General features: G+C 42.6%; 1 protein-coding gene across 6 annotated transcripts in view; it reads left to right on the top strand.

Moving 5' to 3' along the window:
- Window positions 1–3,144: 3,144 nt before the first annotated feature.
- Window positions 3,145–25,683, top strand: part of mast2 (microtubule associated serine/threonine kinase 2) — a 191,548-nt gene continuing 169,009 nt past the window's right edge. For 4 of the 6 annotated variants that reach the window (XM_078946193.1, XM_023954410.2, XM_023954409.2 and 1 more), the window contains exon 1: window positions 3,150–3,864. In XM_078946193.1, coding sequence (XP_078802319.1) covers window positions 3,784–3,864 — 81 coding nt within the window. In that variant the 5' untranslated portion in view covers window positions 3,150–3,783. Of the gene's footprint in view, window positions 3,865–25,683 lie in introns of all 6 variants that reach the window. The other 2 variants (XM_011474291.4, XM_011474290.4) reach the window with 1 other exon arrangement.

The raw sequence follows: 25,683 nt of genomic DNA, 5'->3' as shown, positions 1-25,683 counted from the left end.
TATTAAAACAAAACATGCTTGCGCAGTTTTTTTTCCTGTTATTTTTAGTGCTGATATCATTTTAATTGCTAGCGTTAAAAACCTTTGAAAGCTGTTCTAACCTTTGCTCAGCAGGGGGAAGCGGAGCACAAGACAAGTGTCTGTCACACATCTGACACTGACGGCAAGCAAGTCCAGCTTGTTTATATATAAAAAGATATTTTTTTAATGAAAAAAGAACATTTTCAAGAAGACTTTTCCTCCTTTTAAGGGGACAAATGTTTATTTGATTTTATTTATCTATTTATTACATTTGATTTAAGATGAGAGGAGGTGAAGTTAATTCCTTAAAGGAAGTAGATTGATGGTATTTTCAAAATAACCCCCCCCCCCCTTTACTTCAAGGAAGCTTTGTCAGTAAAGTAAAAAAAAACAACTGATTATTAGACGTGTTGTATTTTGTCATACCAAAGACCATAAAGGCAGCTAAAGGGAAGTTTGCATTGGAAAGTATATTTTAGGGTTTTAATGTTGAAAGGGTTTTAAAAATTAAAGAGTCAGACTAGATTGGCCATGTATAGTCATTTAAAAATGTCATTTCAGAGAACAACATACTCAAAAACATCCACACAAAAAAATCAAATTCTGTGGAAAGTTAACCTTCGGAAACTGAAACCTTCTTTGATACAAACATTACACACGTATTCCTGAAATTCTGATAAATAATGAGACCCTTAATGAAAACCCTTATTTTGGTGACTCAGACGATTAGAATATTGTTGGGGGAAGAAAAAAAATCTTAGAAAGAGTGGTTGCCATAGACAAGTTGAATCAGACTGACTTGGACCAATCACTGCTTACTGACATTGTCTGGCTCCAACACGCCAGTGTGTGTATTGTGAAAAAATGGCCACTGAAGTGACTTGAGTTGGTTGGCGCTGGATGCCGGTAAGCCATTTTCTATGGGGGATGTCACACTCACTAGGTTGATTTTTCATGGTCAATCATACCAACAAAAATTTGAGTAAAGTGAAAAGAGTGAGAGAAAAAGATTCAGCAGGAGCGCAGACAACTGCAGCCTCAAGAAACTTTTTAAAAATTCCTTCCTGGAATTTAGGACAGCATCTGAAGGAGTGGATCAAGAGGCACCACAAACAAAAAAATACACAAATCTTCCATTTCCGGTGACAAGCCAATCAGAACTATGTCAATAGTGCCTTAAGGAGAAAATTGTTGCTCAATGGTTCAATGTCCTCTTGTAAGCATTGTATTTTATTTGGAAATTAAGCTCTGGAGGAAAAGTGGCACAGTTTCCATGCTCCTTGAAATACACAGTTGGTGAGGGTTTGTGGTGCATGACTTCTACATGTGTTGGTCCAAAGTGTTATCTGAACTTCATGGTCAATGCATCTACCAGGGAATTCTGGAGCACTTCATGTTGCCCTCTGCTGATAAGCTGCATGGAGATGCTGGTTTCATTTTCCAGCAGGACGTGGCACCTGCACACACTGTCAACAAAGTGTGAACAAAAGCAGGTTCAATGACCATGGTGTTACTGCACTTTACAGAACCGCAAAGTCGTCTGCCCTGTACATGATGAAGAATCTATGGACTGTGGTCAAAAGAAAGATTAGAGACATTTGACCCACAATGCAAATGGCCTGATGGCACCTGTCAAAGCAACCTGAGCTTCTATTATGTCTACCGTACACAAGCTGGTTACATCCAGAACAATAGAGGATGATGCAGTAATTTTGTGCAAGAGGAGGCCAAAACAGGAACTGAAGGGATTGAAAGGTTGTTCCCCTATTGGCATGTCCCTTTAGGGGTCATCCCAGCGTAGGAACATTCACTAGTTTGCACTTTTGGTTTACCACTGGCTGGAAGGTCACAGGTTCGGTTCCCGACTTGTCAACTCCTGGTGGCTACAGGTTAGTGGCAGCAGATTCAGCATCAGTGTGAGATGGTGGGTGAGATTTGTGACTCTTAAGTGCTTTGGGCCTTGATAAAAAATAGAAAATTCTCCATAAATATACAAAAAGCTAAACATTTTAATGATTTGAAATAGTTTTAAAAATACATATTCATGAGAAGATGTAGTAGAAAAAAAACTTTTTCACAATATTTGAATTTTTAAATATACCATTGCGCTAACTTGTAGCAATGTCCCAAAAAGGTTGCTTATTGCAATAAAAATAACAAATTTATAAAAGCCAGTTTCCAAATCTATAACAAAAAATGCATTTTACCATAATTTTAATTTTAAGAAAACATATTTGGCAATGGGAATTTTTTCATTATATGTAACTCAAAATAACATGGCATTTTAATACATTTTATATCAAATGTAAAAGAATTTTAATTTAAGTTTTAAACACATTTTAAGTGACATTAGACACAGCCACTTCAATCAGAAAGACACTGCAAATACTATAGAAAACACTGACCATGTAGAACTTCCATACAAACAACGGATACTTTGACTAATCTTCCATTTATTTAGTAAAAAGGTACGGAGCCATGGAAAGGACGTAAAAAATTGTTCCCATATATTAATAGTCAGGGCTGCGAATGAGAATTTTGTGCACACAAATTAGCATTTTTGGCACAAATTAATAATTTAGTACTTCAATTCCAACTGCAAATTTGTGCCCACTTAATGCTACTTTATGCCACCAAAATGCAAATAAAATGTTAATTTGTGTTCATGAAACATTAATTTGTGCGGCAAAAAATACTAATTTGTGGCCATTAATGATTCCCATTTTTTCCCCTAAATGTCATGTCGGGGGCCTCCTAAAAATGTCCTTCAGTAGTATGGTGAATTGACGTGCTACTGAGGTTTTCCTTGTTTTGTAAAGACAAATGGGTTAATTGCAACTAAGCCTTGTTTTTTTTAAGCCTAAATAACTGAATGTGTTTGGTGTTGGCGCATTTTCCGTTTTTTTGATGGGGGCAACCCACATAGTACACTGCTCCTAATTTTTACGCATTGTCCTTGAGCAGTTTTACCATCCCCGTAAAATATATTGCCCAAAAGGACTTGAAATAACTAATAACAATACAAAGTATTGACTTTATGTGCATAAGAGAAAGACTTTTATTTTGTAAACCACAGACCGGCTGTGGCCCTCTTCCTTCCGCGCGCTTGACGTCACTGTCAGCCTGTCAGAATCAGGAAACGAGCCGAACCGCTCCATACTGCACAGCTGCGCCTCACCCGGTGTTCGCGCTGACCTTAGCCTCTAAGGCTGAAGATGACAGAACAATAGAATAAGATTTTTCAATCTGGGAATCACTGGGAGAATCAAATTCCGCCGGTTTATGGGCGAGAGAATGGAAATATCCATTAAGCTGAACCCGCGTGCCTGGGTGTCACGGGAGGTTCGGCTCAGGTGAACCACAGGCTAACAGCTTGGCTAGCCCCGGCATTCAGCAGACACCAACTAGCAATTACAAAGTAACCAACGATTCAGGCTAACGGAAAGTGTCGCGGGAGAGAAGGCGCGAGCGCGGCATTTGTGACCGTCCCCTCGCACGCGAAAAACTGCCCGCGTGAACACGTCCTCAGTGTTTTGTGTCAGTGGAGGCTCCGGAATTTGACCTGACACTTGGATTAAGTGACTTTCTCCCATCATGAGGAACCTTTTTGAACAGCGGAGCACGGCTCGGGATGGCTGAGCTCGAGGAATCGACGACAAAGAGTGCCGCGGGGAGCCATGAGTTTTCGGTCCGGCAGAGAGGTGTCAGTGAGGAGCACAGCAGCAGCAGCGAACTGAGGCACACGCCGGGACAGCCGCAGCGATGAAGAGGACAGAAAACACAAACAAGAGGAAGCTGTGCTCCGTGGAGCAGCAGAGCAGCTGGGAAGAAGAGAAGGATGCGGTGAGTTGGTCTGGATTTTCTGACTGCCATATATGGAACCACAGGAGTGTCAAAACAAAAACAAAACCACGCGCACGTAACCAAGCATGATGTTCCACTGTTCCTTGATGATGATGTTACTTGATCTTGGATTATGTTTCTGGTATATAGCTGCACAGTTGCTCATTTTAGTTTTGTTTTTATTCTTGCATGGGATTTTGGTAAGAACAGGGCAGATTTCAGTGGAAGGTGATGGAGTGTTTCACAGCTCAGCAGAGCTTTGGCAGCAGCTAAACCTTCACTCCAATCATCAAATGATCTACTTTCAAAGATGCCTTTTAATTAAATTTATGCTGTTTGTAGCTAAAATTAAAAAAAAAAATCCTGTGTTGTTTTCTAGGACATAAGCGGCAGCAGTTAATCAAAACTTCTCCTCTGAGTTGTTGGCACAATGAGAGCTCTCTGTTTACACAACAGACAGTATGAGAACTTGATTGAGTGTTTGTGATGTCTATTGAAAATGGCTTACTTCTGATTCAGTCAGCATTTTTTCCTTATCGGGCCATGTTGGAGCCAGATGACATCAGTAAGCAGTAATTGGTCCAAATCGGTCTGAGTCATTGTATCTATGGCAACCACACTGGCCAGTCAGGAGTGGGCTTGTTGGTGTCCACACCCTACTACTTCAAGGTTCACTTGGAGGAATCTGTCAGATGTTTTGAACGTTGGAGGTGGGGGGCAGCATATTATCATTTGGGTATCTGGTTGGCCAGTTTATACCTTGAATAACTTCCAAAAAATATATATATATATATATCTTGACATAGGGTTGGGCGATGTCCCCTAAATTGGCCGTTGACGATGTTTGCTGTCAACCATCGGGATGGACGATGACATCGTCGGGGGGGGGGGGTATTTTTGCATTTTTCGTTCTTATATAACTGCTATTCGTTATTTTGCTTTTTTCATTTTATTTCCCAACTAATGGTTAATCCGCGATGATCCAGTATAAACTGAGGGAAGTGACTTTAACAGAAAAAGTAACAAGCAAGATAGAAAAGAAGTAGTCTGCTCCCGCACTGAACTGGCGGAGTGGACCGGCGGAGTGCGGATTTACAGCTTTGTGTTTGAAGGGGGGGGGGGGGGGGGGTTACATGAGCGGTATGTGTGGGAGATTTAAGACTGCGATCCGTCCCGCAGCTCTAGGGGTAAGAGCTATCAAACTCAGAACCGGGTCTAAAAGTGTGTCTGAGCACAGCACGGATCGTCAGCAGACGCACAGAGGTTTGAGCATCAAAGCAGAAATGTCGCTCAGTCCTTAGAAAACATTCAAACAATCACGTGGATTTGTGTTTCCAGTCGTGTCCCGCCTAAATAAAGGCTGATGTTATTCACAGGATGCAGCGCCACCCAAAGCTTATTAGCCCGTGTTAGCATACTGCTAATCCTGGCTACGTTCAGAAAAAGCACTGACCACACGAATTAAAATTCAAATGATGAGCGAACAGGTGTTTCATAATAACCGTAACATTATTAAAAGCACGTTTAGAAGATCATCTCGTATTTTACCGAGCTGACATGTCAATATATATAGCCGCTCGGCGCTGTTATCGTTTTGTATTGAATTGTTACATTCAATAAAGTTTGGAAAAAAAGCCGCTCGGCGGAAGTTGTAACCCCTTCCGGTTTTCAAACTGCGCATGTGCGAATACTGCGCATGTGCGAATGATTTATTCCGACCGAAATTGTGACCTTAGTGAACGTTTTTATATTCTGAAAACATTTTTCTGGGCCCATCTACACGGTTGGATTCTAATCCGACCATTGATCCCATCAAGATATTTTGTACATGTAACCGCGGCTTATGGTGTCGACGCGCAACGTGGCGGGGGCGTGGCATCACGATGGTGGTCTCTCCATCGGGATGTCAGTCACCCATCACGATGGACGATGATATCGTCCATCGGCACAACCCTATCTTGACAACGTTTTAGGATCAACAAAAACATGTTGGAAAAGAGCAAGAACGGTTATTCGGACAAATCTAATGACTGGGTAATGGCTGTTTATGTCTCTGTAGAGGTCTATGGGATTTTGGCTTTATTGAACCAGCAGGTGCTTCCTAGCTTCCAGCTCAGACGAGGAAAACAAAGACATACATGAATCTATTTGTCTGAAAGCGGATGCATCAGAATGGAGTGGAACAGGGAGCGTAACGTTCACAGAGTGTATTTCTACTTCAGAAATAAGCTTTTTCTGTTAAAGTGCATTTTTTTCTTATCCTCCTGATTCACAACAATTTGAGTAATGTAAAACTTGGAAATGCCTTTTTGAGCTTAATTTTCTTTATATGTCCTCCATCCTTAGAAACACCAAAAACCCAATTTTTATTGGAGTGGGTCTTTAAAGACTATAAGACCAGTCATGAGTATCAGGCTTCAGGAGCTCTCACACAGCCCACGATCACACTTTCTTGCTTTGTCATGGTGGCTGCAGTGCTCTGGATGATGCTGCAGCTGCTGTTGGGTCAAGATGAAAGTGAATGGATGCAGGCACTGCCTTGCTAAAGGGAAATGATGGAAAATCAAAAGGGCTCAATAATGAAGCCTTAAGGTTTCCTGTGCTGAACGTTTTTTCCTCTGTTTAAATTCCAAGTGAACTGAGTTGGTAGTTTTGTTAGGACTCAGTTTACTGCAGTCTGCTGTTTTGGTTTGTTTTGTGCCTGTTTTTATTTGGGCTGGATTAGAGGAAAAATACACACTTGTAATAAAAAAAAAAGTGTGGCTCGGTTGAAAAAAAGAGAACCATCTTTGATTTCCTTGAAGTGAATCCATGATTTGAATTTAAGCTCTAGCTTTGCAATCATCTATATCTTCTAAGAATTATGTTATTTTAGTATCATGAGACACAAACAGTTTGAAAAAGAAAACTCTTTCAAAACTAAGTAGTTGTTTGCACAGTTATAGATAGAAACTCTCTGTGCAATAAAGCAAAACGAAAAAACAAAAAGCAAAAGCCTCAATAGGCATTTGTTGGTTTTATTGAAACTAGCAACATTTTGGGGGCAACCATCAGGAAACTGGAGTGTCGCCAATTAAATTACAAATATGTCCTAATTTTTCAGTTGTGTGATTGAGTAAAACATCAGTGACCTCAGCAGTTTGAGGTATAAAAAGAGTCTCCCTGTGGTCTAACCCTTTAATACCAGAGCTTTAGCTGCACTGTTGACATTCTATCCACTATTGTAGCTGTTTAACCGTTTATGCAATGAATGTAATTCCAGTGTGTAGCTTAACAGTGCAAAGCCACTTTTTTTTGCGACAGAATCAGATGATTCACATTGATTGCATGAACGCTACTGTCAAGTGTTGCATGTCAGCACACGTGGAATCACGTTAACCGTGTAAACGAATAGAATGTTAACACTGGGACTGAATCTCCGGTGTTAAAGGGTTAAGAACAAAACGTCTCCATATCAAGCTTTCTATGGAACAACAAACCTGCAAGAATTAGTCTAAAAACTTTAAAATCTGCAAAAAGCTGTGGAGGATTAGAACTACCTAATTTCCACAAATACTTTCTTGCAAATAGATTACAATATATCTTAAAATGGTTAAAAAATAATCCAGAAACCAACTCATGGTTAGACTTGGAACAGGTGTTATGTGGAAAGATCAACCTGTCACAGCTACCATTTATTAGCCAAACAGTTAAAAAACAGGATTGTTTCAAAAGCATTAATATAAATGCCACCTTAACAGCCTGGTGGGAATTTCTCAAAATATCAAAATCATCAATTCAACCGTGCAAAATGACACCCATCTGGAACAACCCGGACATCCTTATTAACAAAAAAATGATTCACTTCCCAGCTTGGCAAGCAGGGGGCATAAAACAACTAGAGCACGTAATTATTGATAGAAGATTCATAACCCCCCAGGAACTTCAAGACAAACATGGAATAAATAACTTCTTGGAATATCAGCAACTTAAATCAAGTATTACTAAAAAGTATAAAATTAAAGACGACGATTTAAAGCTACCAGATGTAGTTACCACTCTGATTAATTTTTCAATGAATAGAACTCTCTCCAAAATATACAAACTTTTATGTAATTTAGATAACAATATTGCCCTTCCAACAAAAAAATGGGATGCAGATTTGAGCATCAGCACAGATGAAAGCTTCTGGTCAGAACTTTGTCTAAACACCTTTAAACTGACAAAAAGTCCAAATCTGCAGCTAATCCATCTCAAAACTCTTCACAGAATTTACTACACTGGACAGAGGATGTTCAAGATGGGTCTCAGTAACTCAGACATTTGCGAGCACTGTGATAATAATCTACCCGACAGCTACATGCACGCACTGTGGTTCTGCACTCCTGTCAGGGCTCTCTGGCAGCAGGTATGTGCCGATTTATCAGTCTGGCTTAAGGTTTCAATCACTGCCTCACCGTCACTTTGTGTGCTTGGTGACATGAGTGCCATCGATATAGAAGAAGGATTAGCATCTATCATTTTCATAACTCTTTGTATTGCCAAAAAAACTATTTTAATAAATTGGAAAAACAAGAAAAATATAAACATAAGTCAACACAGAAATCTGCTGTTTGATCATATCAGCTTGGAAAAAATGTCAGCCCAAAGCTCAAGTAACTTTGAAAGAATTCAGTCTCTCTGGTCTCCTGTGGTTGACTCCATGACTTAGGGGGTGGAGGGCCTGGTCGTCGCTGCTCCTTGCCCTTCTGCCGTGGTTTGGGGTGGGGGTCGGGGCTTCCGGTGCCTGGCGGGGGCGGTGGGGGGCTCCGTTGGTCGGGGGGTCGGGTCCGGTGCCTGGGTGGGGCGGGCTGGGGCGCTGCGTGGTCCTCTGGGCTTGGGTGTGGGGGTGCGTGGTGGGGGGGTGGGGTGGTGGTCTGGCTTGGCTTGGGGGGGTGGTCCCTTTGCCTGTGCTGGGGGGGGTTGGCGGGGGGCCCTGCTCGGGTGGGGGGGGCCCAGCGGCGCCGGATGGGCTGCCCATCTGCACCTGGGGCTGGGATCGGCCCTTCCCTGGCTCTGGGACGGGACGGGACAACCCTCTCGGGGCCCCCGGTCGCTCTGGGTGTCACCCGCTTCGGCTGCGGGGTCTGGGGTGGGGTGGGGTGGGGGGCTTGTCGGCCCTGTCCTGTGGGGGGGCGTTCTGGGGGGGAGGGGGGGCCCATTATTAGTACGGGTCGGGGGGGCTAGCGGGTCGGGGTCTCCGCTGAGGCAATCAGTGGTTGCCTCGGCCGGTTGGCCTCCTCGGTCCCGTCGAGGCCTGACCAGAGCTCTTCTAGGGCCGGCGTCTGGGGGTGGGGGCCTGGGCTTGCTCCGGGGGGGGGGGACGCTTTCTGGCTCCTCTCTCTCTGTGTGGGGTGGGTGGTGCCGGGCCTGGGGTGTCGGCGCCTCCGGGGGTGGGCCCCTGGGCTGGGTGGCCCTGGCCCCTTTGCTGGGGGTGGGCTGGGGGACGGCTGTTTGACCACCGGGGGACAGTCTACCAGCTGTCCCCAACTTACCCCCTTCCTTATATAACCTCATATTAGGGTGAGGGGGTGGGGGGTTTAGCCTGCGATGCGCCTTGGGGGGGGCTACTTGGGAGTGGCCCCCCTCCTATGGTTGCCGTATGGAGTGGGCCCCCCCTCTTTCGGTTTTATTTGCACCTTAGACACGTAGGGTCCTTGGTAGGGGGGGTGCTTGGACATCACTGCCAGCAAGCAGCAGATGTCCTCCTGGCACCCTACCCGCCAATTTTAACCGCACCTTAGACATTTAGGGCCCCTTGGTGTGGAGGGTGAGGGGACATCACTGTGAGTAATCAGGAGATGTCCCCTTAGTGCCCTACTCGCCAATTTTAACTGCACCCCCCTTAGTACACACACCCCTCCCCCTTCAATATATACATTCAAACATAAACACACACACATGCACACAAACACCCTCTCAAACACCCATACACGCACACACATTTTACAAGGAAGGTGGGACCTGGGTCCATCTGTCCCCTACCCCGTCCCTGGTGGGGGGTGTGGGCCCCTTGGCGATGGCGGCCGTGTCCCTTGGGTGCCGGCTCCCTGGGCCCGGCGGTGCTCTCTCCGCACGGTGGGGGGGTTCATATTACACCTGAGCCGGGGGTGTTCGTGTCCCTGGGGGGTGGGTCCTGGTCCTTGCCCCTGGGCGCTGGGCCCCGCCAAACTTCCAACATGGCCGAGCCTGGTCGGGCCATATTTATAACATCCCTTATGGGCCGCCCTTTTTTCCCCGGGGTTCCCCCCTCCTGGGCGGGGGCGGCGGGCCCCTGCCTTGCTCCTACCTGGACCAACCGTGGGCCGGGTGGGTGGCTGCCTGGAGTGCGGAGCGGGTCTCCCTTGGGGGGTCCTGGCTCGTACCTGGGGTCGGGGCGGGGGGATGCCCGGAACTCCTGGGTGGTGGTGGGGTGCTCGTCTGGGGCTGTGGGCGTCCCTCTCCGGTGGGGCCCTGCGTTGGGCTCTTCCGGCGCGGCGGGGGGCTGCTTTCCTGGCTGGGCTGGGGCGGCGCTCTCTTTCCCTCTGCGCCTCCCTGCTCTCTGGCTCTGGGGGCCTCGCGGCGGTCCTGCTGGCCCTGGCCTGGGTGGCGGTCTTGGTCGCCCGGGGGGCGGTTGTTCCCTGCCTGTTCCCGTGTGGCGCTGGGGGAATTCCGGCTGCCGCTGCTGCTGCGGTGGGGGTATGGGTGTGGGGGTGGCTGGGCGCTCCTCCTCCTTCTTTTCACATTCCACCATCCATTTTAGAAGAACATAAACACTCACCTGAGCACAGGTGTTAGCTCACCTTTGCACTAATAGTTTGCATGATTGAATGAATGAAAGATTTCACACTAGTTGGTTTAAAGGCATAAGTATGCGTTCGTGAACACTATCTGTTTTGTGTGCATGTTGACATGTGGACATTTCTGCGGCTAGCAGGTGTGTTGATAATATTTGAGTGTGTGTGAACAGGCCCCGCCCTTTTTGTACTACATTTGAACCGTACCGTAACGATAAACAACCAGTAAACCTGCCTGCTCTATGCTGCTTCATGGTCTTACCCCCCTTCCCCTCCTATTATCACCCTCCTACCCCCCCCTCTCTCTAACGTCCCTCTCTCTTGTTCCCCTCTTTCCTTTTCCGTCCGGTCCAACACCAAAGATTTTCAAACATGATTGAAATTAATAAAGTTTGGCCTCAATTACAAAAGGGGTTTATTCAGACATACCTTTGGTTTGTCTGAAGATGAATAACCCCTCTTGTTAGAATAAAATATGTCCAACACAAGAGGCCCTCAGCTCTCATCTGTTTGCCTAGCTGTTGGACAGGACAAGTTAAAAAAAAAAAATAAGAACAACACGTCAACGTGTAAAACTGAGCTGTAAAATGCAATGAAAATGTCACTGCATTGAACAGTTTTTTAAACTGGTGCACCTGAGAAAAAACTAAAGTTGGATCACACCGGTGCAAAGATGTAGCCTCAGAGTCCTGGGAAATCTTGTTGTTTAGGTCACCGACAGAACATTTGTTTCCGCTTTCCCACTGAAGACTCAGCACAGGACCCGCTGCAATGAGAAATCACTTTCTGATGGTAAAAGTCTAGAACGTTAAACAGGACAGCATGTTGCTATTGTAGAATTGGAAAAAAAATAAGATAAGTCAATTCTTCTGAGCATCATTTGACACTAAAGCGTGATGTCATGTTTCTTTACACTGGGAAGATTTCTACAACACACTCGCCTATGGGATTTTACCGCACCACCCTGTCACATGGGAGAAGTTGCTTTTACTTGGAAAGTTAGGGCTTTTAATATGTAATTGTTGCAGCACCTTCTCATTAGGTCATTTTCAGCCAGTTTTGAATTGGGGGAGGGACGTGTTGAGTCAGAATGAGAGCTTTATAGTGTCATGAGGGAGGCAGACAGACAGATGGTTTTGTAATTTTGGTGTGAAACCCAGGGAAAAAGAGAAACAAAGAGGCTTTTTCATCCACTCTGACATGTTTCAATTCAAATAAAACACAGATTTAGGAGTTGTGACACTGTTGCTGAACTCCATGACTCAAATGTCCATTTATTTTGTTGAAAGTTGTTGTAATGATTCATATTTGGACTTTTTTTAAACATCCTGTTCAGAAAAAACAGCAAATCCTCTCATACAATCCATTGTCATACTCAAAATTATGCTTTTGAGCTTTTGCCTTTAAACAACCACTACAACATTAAAGTTTTTTATTTTAATTAAAACTGTAAACAACATAGACTTCTACAATGCGCACTGGCCTTTTCTATGCTTACGTGTCATGAGTGTTTGATCATGTAAGATCTGAGTTTGAGTCTCAAGAATGAGGTTTTCTGTAAGAACACTACCTTTCTGCCACTTTGAAGTATTAAGCTACACGAGCCATGTGACCCGCGTTCGAGAATGTGATTTTAGCTCATGGTGTTCCCGCCAGACGAGCAGGGAAGGGCGTCTTCTTTTTCTGTTTTTACTGTTTTACTAGCACATGTCTGCCACTTACAGTTGGAAGAGGCTTGGTTGAAGCCGTGCAAATCTTCCTCCAGGCTTTTTCTTTCACAGCTCTATTGCAAAATATGAAAGACTTTGTATCAAGTGATTCTAGCTGGGCTCGAACCGCAATTAATGATTTCTCCTTCGTGATCAATTGACATTGCGGTGAATTAAAGGTGATGTCATTCATTCGTCACCACCCAATTCCAGTCCCTGACTGGTTAAGGTTCGACTCGGTTTAACTTTCAACATGTGCTAATTTGCCGAACGTTTTGTACGTAGAGCCCGAAAACAGTCTTAAAAATGTGCGTAGCTTCGCTTGAACGTGAGAGTTTTGGACACGGACGCCCGAAACGCGCACATATGTGTGTTTACATAGACTATTTATTGGAAGTGGTTGCTTGATAGCGTTGCAGAGGGTGGTATGAACGTAGTACTAGTCAGCTCTGGATGGACCGGTTGGCTCTGCTTTTTCTGGCTCCTCCAACTTGCTGATGTCCTCTCACTCTCTAAGGTTGTGCCTGTTTTTTGTGTGTTGGTTTCTTTCGGTGTATGTAAATGAATTGTACAGCCATCTTCACCCTTTTAAGCTGTGATTGTTTTTCTGACATTGGACTTCAGTAATACCTGCTTGACGTCCGCTGGATGAGAGTGGAGGAAATTCTCTGCAGACTTTACAAAGTAGAAGGTCAAAATGTTTTTCTATAGCTGAGTTTTAAAATGACCAAAAATGCTAAAAACAAAGCCCCAACTTTTTGCTTCACTGTGGTTAAAGATACTTGCCAGTGATGGAAATATAAGTTTAGTTGAGATAAAGTTTTGTGGTCTAAGAGAATACTTTAACTGTTTCATTTTTATTGCTTTAAAAAAATCAAATCTTAAACTTCATTAAGGTTTTTTTTGGGTTTTAAGTTTCCTATAGTTTTCTTGACACCCCTCTGTATATTTTACAAACAAAAATCACTTGCTAAGCATTTGAACTTGACAAAGCACTTTAAAAAATACTCCTTAGATCCCACTTCAGCATCTGACTTTTCCCTTACACACAGCATCCTCTGTCGTTTATCCATTTTGGGGTCAGTTGTGTAGCTTTTGTTAAGAGGCTGGTTTCTCTTTGGGTAGAGTTATGACACTGGGATGTGAATGAGTCACTTTCCAGCATGAGTGCTGCTCTGGAAGCGTGTTAATGCGTTGCCAGGGACAGAAACTAAACACAGACAAATCTGCAGCAGAGTTTGTCAGCTGTTTGGTTTGTGGGATTACAAAGCTGACCCTGATGGAGACTCCATGTGCACAATACCTCCAGGAGGTTCATGACAAAGTCGCACTTTAGTGCAGTCTTGTTGGAAGCCCGGTAACATTTTCAGAATTAAGTCCTGATTTTCATGTATTAATTGATAGCTATTTGTGGGGACGTTTATTGTACTTTTGATGTTTTATCAGCCCTCTAGATTACCAGAGGGGAAAAAAAAAAGATTTTAAAAACCATCAAAACTGCAAGAGCACCACCCCTTTGCATTTGGTATCATTGGAAATCACCAAATGTCCTCTGTAGATACCAAATACAGTGGTATGCAATAGATGGGACATATTCAGCTTCAAAAATGTCCTCTATAATATGATGCTTGACAACTAAGTTTACCATTATGAAAACAAATGTTTTGAATGTTTAAACATTATGATGGAAATGCAGGCAAATGCATTTGACATCAGTGTTATGCTGTTGTTTATCAGACAAATATTTCTTTGAGAGGTTTTGCTAAACTGTGTGCTGTCTCTTTTGAAGGCAAGCAAATGATGGCAGACAGGACTATACTATTATAAGTATACATTCATTTGTAAAAACAAGTATTTAAAGTTTGGATTTACGCCTTTATTTGATTGGGAAGCAGGTGGACCCATTGGAGTTTTTAACGTTTCTTTGCCTTTGCTGGTTTTCAAAATCTTTTTGTGGTTGAAGAAGCTAAATATGGTCAACGTTCCCATTCCACTGCAGGCTTTTTTTCACAGCATAGAATTTTGACCAGTTGGCGTTACTAAAGACAGGATTGCATGTAAATATTCTTCCTCTGGAAGCAGCCTAAAGGAACCCAGTTTACTGTTTGTCCTGTGCAGCCCTGTAGGATCCAACTAGGGTTGGGCGATGTCCCTTAAATCTGCCGTTGACGATGTTTGCTATCAACCATCGGGATGGACGATGACATCGTCGGGGGTGGGGGGGGGTTGGGTATTTTTACATTTTTCGTTCTTATATAACTGCTATTCGTTTTTTTGCTTTTTTCATTTTATTTCCCAACTAATGACTAATCCACGATGATCCAGTATAAACTGAGGGAAGTGACTTTAACAAAAAAAGTAACAAACAAAATAGAAAAGAAGTGGTCCGCTCCCGCACTTCACTAGTGAAGTGGACCGGCGGAGCGCGGACTTACAGCTTTGTGTTTGAGGGGAAGGGGGGGGGGGTGCTTTGCTACATGAGCGGTATGTGGGAGATTTAAGACTGCGATCCGTCCCGCAGCTCTAGGGGTACAAACAACCGAACTCAGAACCGGGTCTAAAAGTGTGTGTGTGAGCACAGCACGGATCGTCAGCAGACACACAGCGGTTTGAGCTTCAAAGCAGAAATGTCGCTCAGTCCTTAGAAAGCATTCAAACAATCACGCGGATTTGTGTTTCCAGTCGTGTCCCGACTAAATAAAGGCTGATGTTATTCTTACATGTTTACGTGCAGCCAGCAAGGAGCACCACCCAAAGCTAATGTTGTTAGCCCGTGTTAGCATACTGCTAATCCTGGCTTCGTTCAGAAAAAGCACTGACCACACGGATTAAAATTCAAATGATGAGCGAACAGGTGTTTCATAATAACCGTAACATTATTAAAAGCACGTTTAGAAGATCATCTCGTATTTTACCGAGCTGACATGTCAATGTATATAGCCGCTCGGCGCTGTTTAACATTGTTTTGTATTGAATTGTTACATTCAATAAAGTTTGAAAAAAAAAAGCCGCTTGGCGGAATTTATATCCTTCCGTTTTCAAACCCTACTGCGCATGTGCGAATGATTTATTCCGACGGAAAGTGTGACCTTAGTGAACGTTTTTATATTCTGAAAACATTTTTCTGGGCCCATGTACACGGTTGGATTCTAATCCGACCATTGATCCCATCAAGATATTTTGTACATGTAACCACGGCTTATGGTGTCGACGCGCAACGTGGCGGGGGCGTGGCATCACGATGGTGGTCTTTCCATCGGGATGTCAGTCACCCATCACGATGGACGATGATATCGTCCATCGGCACAACCCTAGATCCAACCATCCAGTTCTTCTTATAAAACTAGTTTTGCCTAATTTAAAACATTAAATTTGTTCTAAAGGTTAGTTCTATTATTGAGCCCAATGTTATTAGTCAGAGCCATTTTCAGGAGAAACAAAGATACCCTTTTCCTTCAAACATTAAACGTTGTCTAATGCAGCCTCATGTTTGACTTTAACATATCGCTGGTGTGGTCTCTTGAATTTACTTTTATTGGGCTCCCTATGGTCCAAAAGCAGGGCCCGAGTTCGCGTTTGCACTTTAACTGTGCGGGAAAACAGCTGGAAAACGACAGTAAAAGCTTAGTTAAGGGTTGTCTTGGGAAATCGCTCTTCCTGGGCTGAGTTCTTTGGATTGCGGCCTTTCAGGGAGAGCATTTTTGTGGGACTGAGTGATCCCTGTTTCTTTTTCTTTAGAAGTCTATGGGATTTTGGCTTGTTGTAGCCAGCTGGTACTTCCTACCTGAGTGGGGAGGGGTCAGTATGTTCTGAGATATATTAGTCTATGGAGAAGATACAGGTTCATTTATGGTCACATCCGCCCATTTACCTGTGGATTTACCTGTACGGGTGCTGCAGGTTTTTAGATGTTGTCTTGGGAAATTGTCTGGGCCCGTGGAGGGTTGTAGAGAGGAGTGGCTGGTTCAAGGCGCATCTTACAGATGGGTCTTGCAGTTCCCTTGAGGCTATTTGTAAGGCTAACGGAAGTTGTACAGACCTGCAACATGCAGATGATGCAGTAGTAATATGGTCATATGCCACACTCTACTGATTAGTAAAGCATCAGTAATAACATTAAAGAACATCAGTAAAGCATTTTTGAGTGGCAGTTTAGCTCAGGCGGTAGAGCAGGTCGTCTAATAACCGAAGGGTTGAAGGATCAATCCCCGCTCTCCCCAGCCATCTGTCGCCCCCCGAGCGCGGCTAGTCTGCTGCTCACCGCTCCCCCTAGGGGATGGGTTAACGTCCGGAGAATAATTTCTCCATTGTGGGATAAATTAGAGTCACAAGTGCACTTATAGCTAGATAAAGGGTTTCTGCAGGTGAAAGATGGGAAAACCTTTACGGAATGCGCAAGGAGAATGCACCTATCCTGTGAACAGAACTTACAAGACCCTTGGACAGTGTGCTTTTCTTGATATGCACAGCAATGTTGTGTAACTAAAGTGTTGTGTTTCTGGCATTCATTAGGATACATCCCAATGGCGACAGGCATGTTTTTTTAAAGCCTGTTGCAGTTTCTAAAGTAGCTGTAAAAAGGAAATTATAAAAAGTTTGGCTGCAGTACCATAAATGACTTCAGCCTCAGGTTTGGGTTCTTTAACAGGTTTGTTTCCAGTCTTTTTGGAGACAGAGCAAAGAAATTATAGTTTCTTAGTATTGTTTCACTGCCCTTGTCATTTCTCAAATATGATCAAAGTTTCTCATGTCTTTTCGACCTAAATGTTACTGTGACGGGGTTCTTCTCAGCAGCAGAAAATAAATAACTCGGAAATAAGATGGCCAAGCCAGCAGACTCAAAATTTCAAAAAATGGGATTTTATTGATCCCCAAAACAAAAATAATCATACAAAGAATTCAGCTGACTCTGGGAGAGCTTGTTGCCACCACTGCAACCAAGACTGCTCTTCCCAACTGAGAAAAGTTCACCCCTTATAAAGGCTTAGCCCCTCCCACAGGCCAATTATCCAAACAATTCCTTAAAACAACTTATTAGAAGATTCATCAACAGCATTCCAAACTCACAGATATGTAACAGAAAAAGCAACAACAGTTGAAATACAAAAATAGTTTTGAAACAATATTAATTAGACAAGAAGGGGAACAATGCAAAAAAAAACAATTCTGACATGTGAAGTCACTTCCTGTTTCCTGTGGATATAAATGCTGATGTGTCCATTGCTCTGGTTTGGCTGTTTGGTGTCGGAAAACTTTGATGGTGAGTGATATTCTGTTTAAAACCAAGTGTGCACCCTTAGAATTAAACAAAACATGAAATGTGAATGATTTGTCCCACAAAACTATAAACTGTTACTGGGCTGGGAGAAAAAAAAAACAAACAAACAAACTAAGGCTCATGTTCAGGCTCTGTCCTGCAACCTGTGACGCTACTTCGTCACATCATCCCCCTCCTCTCCAAGGTTGGCGCTGTATGGCAACCTGGAAAGATAATCAGCCACCAGGTTCATCTTGCCGGATCGATGACGAACATTGAACCTAAATGGTTGCAGGGACAGGTACCAACGGGTGATTCGACTGTTGCGGTCCTTCATAGAGTTGATCCATGTCAGGGCTCTGTGATCAGTCTCTAGGTCAAACTCTCTTCCTACAAGGTAATACCGCAGACGTTCCAATGCCCACTTGATGGCAAGGGCTTCTTTCTCCACTACAGAATACCTTGTTTCCCTTGGAAGCAGTTTCCGACTTAGGTACAGGACAGGATGTTCTTGACCTGGATCCCCTTGTACCAAGACAGCTCCAAGACCCACTGCAGAGGCATCCACCTGAACCAGGAATCGCTTGTTGAAGTCTGGGCTTCTGAGGACTGGAGTAGAGCATAAACAGGCTTTTAATGCATTGAAGGCTCTCTCACATTCCTCAGTCCAACAAAGTGGATTTTTCTGGCCTTTAGCTGTTAATGCAGTCAGTGGTGCTGCAATTGTAGCAAAATCTGGCACAAACCGACGGTACCAACCAGCTAGCCCAAGAAAAGACCGGATCTCCTTCTTGGTTTTAGGCCGAGGGCAATTTCGGATCCTTCACATCCCTAGCTGAGACTGACTCATCAAAGTATGAGAGAAGACGATAAATGTGAATTTCCTAATAAAAAGTTGTGCTTGTTTGATCGTCAGAATGAAATGCTGTCGGCAGAAGCCTGTCTTAGACGCTCAGCAGTGCGGCAGGAAAATGACCTCAGCGGATTTATTTCTAACATTTCATATTCTCGTCATCATTCAAATTGATTTGGGCTTTACAGCTAATGGGATCAGCGGCCCCTCTTGGATTTGTCGGATGTCAGCTGGAACACCAAGGATTTTAGGGAGCAGCAAAGGAGTCTTTATGCTTCAGCAGATTTAGGTGTGGCTCTGTGCACAATTCACATCCTCCCTGCTTGATCATCATAAGTCATGCGGCTATATATCACCAGCAGGGTGTGTGTGTGTGTGCTTTTGTTTATTCCCCAAGCCATTGTAATCCAAAGAAGACGGACAAGATTTGTGTTTTTAGCTGTACTTGTGCGTTATCCCACTGTTTCCACATATTTGTTCAGTGATTAAAGATACTTTAAGTATTGTCTACGACCATACAGTTTAATCCACCACTGGTGTCCTTCCTTCACAGCAAACCAGTGAGGATGTAGTAAAAACCAAAATAAAGGGTGTTATTGTGGTGTTGTTAGGGTGCGGTGATGTCCTGAAACAGAAATGTTTATCATAGGATTATGCAAATAATAAAGAAAAATGTCCACAAATAAAACAAAGGTATTTGTTTTTAGTTTTGTAGCAAATGAAAGATATTGAAAATATTTACACTTTTCTCTGTTTTTACATTATGGAAGTGTTTTCTGCTACTCATTCTGTTCACAGAAAAAAAAATTCAGATTGTTTTTTTTTGTCATATCCTAGGTTTACAGAGTTCCCTCGCTATAGCGCGGTTCACCTTTGATGACAAATCTGCATCGCATTTTTTTTCAGTGAGAGAGCTGAAGGCCTCTTGTGTTGGACAGATTTTACTGTTACAACAGGGGGTTATGAATCTTTTAACACACAAGGTGTATATTTGTATAAACCTCTTTTGTAATTTAGGGGGTTAGAATCCTAAAGCAACAAGCAGCAAGTTGCTGGAAGTTTATCACCATTACTGTCAGTCAGATGTAAATCTGACACCTGACACCTAAGTTAGTCTGAAAAGAGCAGGTCTGTCCACTCAAACACTCAAATGTTACAATTAGGCCTGCACAATATACCGCAAATTTATCGTTATCGCAATATCAAGCAGTGCAATATCCATATCGCAAAAGTCAGCAAAAATCGCAATAAATGGTTACCTTAAATGTGCTAATACAATCCTATGGCAGCTTGAAACATTTAACGAATCAAATAAATCCATTTATGCATTTGACCAATTGGATGGACCTTTTCCGATGTTGACCAATCAGATGAGCCCTTTTATGTTAGATGTTTGCTTCCTACGTCAACAAGGGTCATTTGGAGTATCATTTTTTTAAACTGTTGCAATGAGATGGTAATGATGTTTTTGGTTGTTTTGCTATTTGTTTATATACCGCAAATTATATCGTTATCGCAAAATTGATCACTAATATCGCACATCGCAAGTTTTGCTCATATAGTGCAGCCCTAGTACTGTCATATCTGTCGTTTCCAAAAATCTTCACATATAAACATGTCAACATGTACACAATACAACAACGGCTCCTATGCATGCAAACCAGCACATATAAAGCATTTCATTCAGTCACTCTTACTATTTGTGCAAAGGTGAGCTGACTCCTGTGCTTGAGTGACTGTTTATGTTCTTTTGGGGTGAGTGATGAAATGTAAAATAAAAGACGGAGAATGCCCAGTCAACCGCACACCAAGAACCCTGCCGAAGCACCAGTGGGAGCCAGGACCCCTGACACCCGAATGGTATAGCAGATAGAGGAAGTCTGACCGCTGGGCAATCACGCTTGCCAGGGTCAGTAGGACCGCCACAGGGGCCCCCAAAGCCAGAGGGCAGGGAGGCACAGGAGCACAGAGTGTTCCAGCCCAGCCATAGGAATAGCGATCCTGCCTCGCCCGGGGGCCTAGCACAGGGCCCCACACCCAGAGGGAGACCTGCCCCATGCTCCGGCAGCCACACACACAGCCCACAGGAGGTCCGGCAGGGGCCACCAATCCCCTGCCCATGAAGGGGTCAACCAAGTGAATTGGGGGTCCCCAAAGAACGTTGTGTGCTCTGTGCTGCTGCTCAAGTCTGCATCCCATTTTGTTATCGGAATTGAAATGTTATTATCTAGATTGCATAAGAGTTTGTATTTTTTGGAGAGAGTTTTATTCATTAATAAATATTCAGAGAGGAAACTAGTTCTAGTAGTTTTAAGTCATTGTCAATGTATTTAAACTTTGTAGTAATTATAGTTCAAAGTTGCTGATATTCCAAAAAAAAGATTATTCCATGTTTTTCTTGTGGTTCTGGGGATGTTAGTAGTGTTATGCCCCCTGCTTGCATAGCTGGGAAGTGTAACATTTTTTTTTCAAATCTTCAAGAACACGCGGTTCTCGAGCCGCATGCGTCTTTTGGCCAATAAGCATTCGGCTCTTTGCGTCTCATCATTGTTTCGTATATATTGTGCCTCATTTAATAGTTTTTCCCCTCTTAAACCAAACTCAAATCCATCAGAGGGTATTAAAAATAAATTATAAATAATAGTTAAAGTAACTTGGCAGTGTGTGTGTTTTATGCTTCTCCCGACACAAAAGTGACCGCCAATCATTTTGGCGAGTTACGCCCAATGCCGGTAAAAATAAGTAAGCATTTCATGTGCGTGCAGACTGTTACCCTCATGGTCAAAATGGCGAAATTCAGAGTATTAAGATAAACACACGATGGGAAGGTTTTTTACTTTTTTACTGAACAGAATGGCAAGTCACGATGTTTATCATTGTGAGCTTTTGGAAGCAGTAAAATTATTCATGGCAGAAAAGAACAAAACGCATCCCAGGGAAAATTAAAAACTCTTCCTGATCTGACACAAATTGCCTCCTTTATGAACAAGTTGAAGCTTTTCAAAGTGCACATTCAAAACACCCATCATCCCACTTTCCTTCTTTGCGGAGCTGACAGCAGAAGGATGCAATCCAAATGAATGACACTGCTTCCACAACTGGACGGAAACTTTACTTTGCGGTTTGAGGACCTGCAGCAGAAACGACCGCAGATCACTTTTCTCATCGACCCTTCTAATGCAGAGACTGACTGCCTGAGATCCCCGCTTGTCACTGATGAGGCAGCGAGTTGATTGAGCTGAAATCTCTTTGAAAGAAGGCGTGTGTTATGGAATATAATATGGCTTTAATTGCGTGTTTGCGTGTGTACGTCTTGGCAGGTCAGTGTGTGGTGTGGCTCTTTCACTCTCAGTTAAAAACTTCGGCTCTTGGTGTCAAACTTGTTCGCCACCTCTGTCCTAGAATATGTCCCTGTGTAGAAGCAGCCTTCAGAGTTTTTCCTTTTTTTTTGTACAGCGCATTGTGTTCTGCAAACCGACCATGTCAATCCATCTCCTTGCCGTGTCTCCTGTGGAGAATATGCTCAGTTTTCCACATTTACATCAATCTCTAAACATGAGCAGATCTTTGTTTTCATTCTATAATACTGGAGTTATTTTTCTATGAAGTTTTGAACTTTGAAAGTTTAAATAAGAGAAAAGTTTGAAAATGTTCATGTCTGTCTGAGAAATGTGTATACAGTGATCCCTTGCTATAACGCGGTTTACTTTTCACGGTTTCGCTACTTAACGGATTTGCATCGTGCATTGTGTTCTGCATTCTGATTGGCTAAAAAGTCACTCCGCTTCTTCTCTACCTGTGCGTCAATGACGTTGCAGTTTAATATGTACAAATACGTAAAACAGCGCGCCAAATTTACATTACATACGTGCAAATTCTCTTGCAATTTCGAGTTTCTCTAAAAGCCAGAGAAAAAGAGCGACAACAACTGCCTATCACTATGTTCTTCCCCCGAACAAACACAGCTGCACCACGGGCTTCAAAAGAAGAAAACACTGCAGAGCGGAGTCAGGATGCAGCGGCTCAGTCTGAACAGCAGTGAAATACACCTGAGTCACTATTTGTCCCACTGTACTTTGAATTTTTTACATAATTTACAATTTACAATTTTCTCCCGTTTAATCCAATTCTTCGGGTCGCGGTGGGCGGGGCTAATCTCCGCGATTTGAAGCCTTCTGTTCACATCGATGATTAAAATTATTATTTGACTGTACAGTAGAGAAGTTATTTGTTGAAAAAACTTTACTAGTACTTTTATTTGTGAAACAAATGCTTGAGCCTGTAAAATGGTTTGTTCTCTCTTTTCAATGTATAATGGAGTATTTAATTGTATAATAATTGTTAAAAAAATAAAGGTTTCTACTTCACGGATTTTGCCTATCACGGGTTCTTTTTGGAACGTAACTCCCGCGAAAAACAAGGGTTTACTGTAGTGAGGGGTTTACATACTTAAAACATCTATAATCCTACTTTACAAATTTCACCCATCACAGATTATTCATGGAATGCATCTCTAGATAAAACAAGGCACATTTGTTGTGGAGCACTCAGACATCAACTGTTGTTTGTGTCAAGGACCTACCAGTATGTCGCAAGGACCTTTGTTTTTCATCTTTGGTGCCTCCAAAGTTTTTTCTTTTCTAGTTAGAAGGGTCTAGATGATTATTGCCATTGCAATTCCATTGGGTTGTGGCAGAACAGAGCAAAATCAAGAATGTTGAAAATCTGTTAAGAAAGAAGAGAAGTAGAGTTATTGGACCACAAAGTCTTTAAGCCGTTCAAAGACGGACAAACTAACAGCCAAATACAACAGTGAAAGCTCGCGCTAAAAATGTTCAAGTTGTCAAAATAAATGAATCAATTATCTTCACAAGCTCAGCTAGAACAAGGCAAAACAGTCCAAATAATGTCATTGTGTATCGTCTAAATCATTTCCATATTTACAGATCAGAGTCGGCAAACGGCACACAATTTAAAAAAACATAGGATTTGCAACATGACAGTAGGGTTTTTATGTCCCCCAGATAGTATAACAATGACATGCCTTTTGAGACGGATAGGAGCTACACACATCTGCACTGCAAAGAGAAACCAGATTTCTGAAAGAGAAACCCTATGAGGAGCATATATAATTAAAACAGTGTGGGACCTAGAATGGGTCCTTGGGGAACACCGCAGGAAAGGAGGAGGAGTAAGCAGAAAGCTGTTGTTTGGTGAGACTTGGTCTTTGTTTAGAAGATTAAAATATGTTGGATAATATTAGAAATAGGAAATTCTTTTATATGAACTCAAAAGACATTTGTTGTACAGATTGCTGTACTTGATAAATTAAAGTAGTACATTTGTTTTTTTCTTTTCTTTTTAGAAGTGATCTTATTGTTACACAATAAGAGAATAGGAGAAATGGCTTAAAAGAAATCTGTTTAATGTACACTATAGGGCGTACTAAATAACAAGGCGCACCGTCAATGATCTATAAGGCACATTAAGCGAAACAAGAGACTGAGATAAGTCAGTCAGTCAGACTTTATTAACTGTGTTCACAGTAACTCTAAAAGTTGTGTGTAACACCGCTACATGTTAACCACATTTGCTTATTTACAATAACAGGCAACCTTGTTTGCAACTCATAAATAAAAACAAACTGACATTTTGTAAGAGCGCCTTTTACCTTCTCAAAATCAATATATAAGGTGCTCCTGATTATAAGACACACTGTTTTAAAAAAATAAATAAATTAAGGCTTATAAATGCACTTTAATGTGTGGAAAATACAGTAAAGGCAAAATGTGGTGTTTTTGATTTTTGTGATTTCTTTTTATAGGGAAAAAATTAATACATAAAGAGTTTATGCTGCTGAGTTTACAACAAGTTTATGTGGAAAGAGTGGGAAAAAAACCAAGCAATACTTTCAGGTCAGATCTGACATCACATCCCAGGCTTGTTTTTATTCCTTCCCCCAGTCTGTTGGATGATTGTCGGTTATCCCTGAAAACGTCTGCCTTCACTTGCAGTCATGCAGGACAGCGACTTCTCTGCTGTCTTTTAATCAGCTCTAGTCCCTTACTACAACTGGAAAACAGTTGAGCCAGAACAACCTCCGGTAATCCAGCTGATTGTTGCCCCCGTGCTGCACGGGTCGAAGGGCTGATTAATGAGGCTTAAATAGCTAATGTTTACCCCAGAAGGTGCATGGAAGTGGATCAGTGGGGGTACACAGATGCTGCTGGGGAAGCTGTATTCATGAAAAGGGCTCATTTACCAGAATTGCAGCCTTTCAGAAGGTTATAAATCAATGGATCCACATGGTTTTTGGTAATGAGCAGCATTTTGGATTTTTGGAGGAGTTTGTGCATGTAAATGACATGGAATTAGTTTTATTTCAAAGGGTTGGTCAGTATTTGACTGACTTTGGTTGCGTATGCTTGCCTTTTCTCTCACAAACAAACAAAGCAAAACACTGTTTTTGAAATGTGCTGCATCTTAGCAGCTCATTGCTTAAAAAACAGAAGCTTTGGTGGGTTAAATGCTACAAACATGAGCTTGGTTAAGCTTGCAGAACAGCATTCTTAATAAAGCAAATCCAGGACTCTGCGCTGAACGCTGCGTCAAGCCTTTCCGTTTCCCCCCTCGTCCCTGCTCCAGCCACTGGAACCGAGGGCCGTGCTGATTTCACACTTCGTAAAGTTCCCAATCAGAAAACCCCCACCCTCTCATTCATTTATTTTCAGAAAAAATTCATTTTATTTTTAAAGAAAGTTTTTAGGTTGTGTTTTTTTTGTAAAACCTTTGTGACTTTTCATGCACACTGGTCACTTCCAGTTTAACTTAAAGTTACAGAACGTCTTGATGCTGATTCACTTCTTACTTCGATGAGTCACTGATGTGAAGAGCTAATATGTACTATTTTTGAGAAATGGAGGACATTTGTCGATATATCGTTCTTCACTTTATGCATACTAAACCTCATTCTTGAAATAAAATGTTAAATCTTTATTTAGCAAAAGTTTATAGAAGCTCACTCCTTTGACAGCTTCTCCTTGTTTAATGCCTCCTCACTATGCACTAATGTCAGTTTAGATTAATCAGATTATAATAGTGCAAACTCAAGCTTTATACTGTGAGAATATTGGGAAAGCTTTCACTAAATATTGTGAATTTCAATTTTTTCCTGTGTGTAAATGTGAATTTCACACACATCTACTT

The sequence above is a fragment of the Oryzias latipes genome, chromosome 4 (assembly GCF_053564925.1).
Source record: "Oryzias latipes strain Hd-rR chromosome 4, Olatipes_Hd-rR_3.1".
Lineage (NCBI taxonomy): Eukaryota > Metazoa > Chordata > Actinopteri > Beloniformes > Adrianichthyidae > Oryzias > Oryzias latipes.
Note: the sequence above shows the minus strand (reverse complement) of the source record. Positions and strands in the feature narration are given on the sequence as shown.